The 1,513-nt window shown below is 34.3% G+C and overlaps 1 protein-coding gene across 1 annotated transcript in view; it reads left to right on the plus strand.

The window, feature by feature from the left end:
* The window catches only part of LOC119593010 (protein scarlet-like), a gene marked incomplete in the record, with an annotated part of 20,218 nt that extends 18,821 nt beyond the window's left edge, over positions 1-1,397 (plus strand). The window contains 3 exon segments of the mRNA XM_037941903.1: positions 157-262; positions 611-711; positions 998-1,397. Of these exon segments, the coding sequence (XP_037797831.1) occupies positions 157-262; positions 611-711; positions 998-1,170 (380 nt within the window).
* Between the last annotated feature and the right edge of the window lie 116 nt (positions 1,398-1,513).

The following is a 1,513-nucleotide window of genomic DNA, read 5'->3' on the forward strand; positions in this document are numbered from 1 at the left end:
CCATTTTGCATCGCTTATATAATAGAAACACATAGAAACACACTGAAGTCACGTACGTATAAAATCTAAAAGCAATAAACACTTTCCCATCAACCATTTAAACACGAAAGCAAATTGGTCAGCCAAGGTATCTAACATGTTTAAAACACGTTACAGGTTCCATGTTCTCCGCTATGTTTGAGAGCATCCCTTACATCATGCTGTTCCTCATTCCCTTCGATGTTGTTCTCCTCATCTCGGGAGGACTGTTCATCAACCTTTCGTGAGTATTAATTGAACAAAGAGGCAGATATAATGTTGATATGATTGAAGCTTTTCTTTGTAGTGGTGGACTGTAATGGGCCCCATTTTAATTTTTAGTGTGATGGTAAACCTGTTAGTAAAGCTGTGATTTCTTCTTATCTAATAAAAAATTTCAGACTAAATTAAGAAATATTGGTGATCATCTTATGGGTGCAATTTAAACGTACATTTTCCTTGTTTTAATGCTTAGGGAAAGTCTCCTTTGTTCCTTATATAACCAAACTGTGTGGCTATGAATTAATCGGTTTGATATTTGAATGAAGTTACTGATGGGTTCATACGTGATTTATATTTTCTCACATGACAGGTCAATGCCATGGTATATTGGTTGGGTGAAGTATTTATCCTGGTTCATGTACAGCAATGAAGCACTTACTGTTACTCAGTGGTCTGATGTAACAAATATCAGTAAGTATTTTTATTTCCTTTAAATTTCATTAGGTACCAAATGAATGGAATTGTATTAGATTGCTTTTACTATATATATATGTATAGAATATTGCATTCCAAAGAATATATTCCCCAAAAAGTGACTTTCAAATGAATATTGTATAGAAAGTCAAGAATAGTTCAGTTAAAACTTTAAACATATACCATTTCTATAAGCAATGCATTTGTTAATGGTTTTGAAGTACATGTGCTCTTCTTATACATGTATCTGAATTTACTAATACATTTTTAATTTCCTGAACAGCATGCGAGATGCCGCCCGGTGTCCCCTGCATCAGCAACGGGCAACAAGTCATTAAAGAATATGCCTTTAATGCATCTCATCTGCATTATGACTTTGGACTCTTAACACTTCTCTACATTGGCTTCCATCTCCTTGGTTTCTTAGGGTTGTACCTACGAGCAAGAAAGAAGTGAAGTTCTGTTTAGAATATATTAATAGCTTGCATCTTTTAGAAAGGAAAATGGAAGGCATTAGTCAGAATATGTCTTCCTTATTGGAACTGTGGTCTAAATAAGCAGGCCATGAACGCTCATGTGCAATTCTAATGGATAGGACTAATGTTATGCTGATTACAGAGTGAAGTGAAAAGAAATCGTTAAAAAAAAAATTATTTAAAGCCAAACTAAATGACTTATGGCTGGAATATTCCCACATTAAACTGTTGCTCAATGTGAAGTGTTGCAGATACAGATAACTTCCGTTCATATTGTTAACTTTTTTAATGCTGGATTTACCATAGTGATCATCTAGGTTGCG

The sequence above is a fragment of the Penaeus monodon genome, chromosome 31 (assembly GCF_015228065.2).
Source record: "Penaeus monodon isolate SGIC_2016 chromosome 31, NSTDA_Pmon_1, whole genome shotgun sequence".
Taxonomy (NCBI): Eukaryota; Metazoa; Arthropoda; class Malacostraca; order Decapoda; family Penaeidae; genus Penaeus; species Penaeus monodon.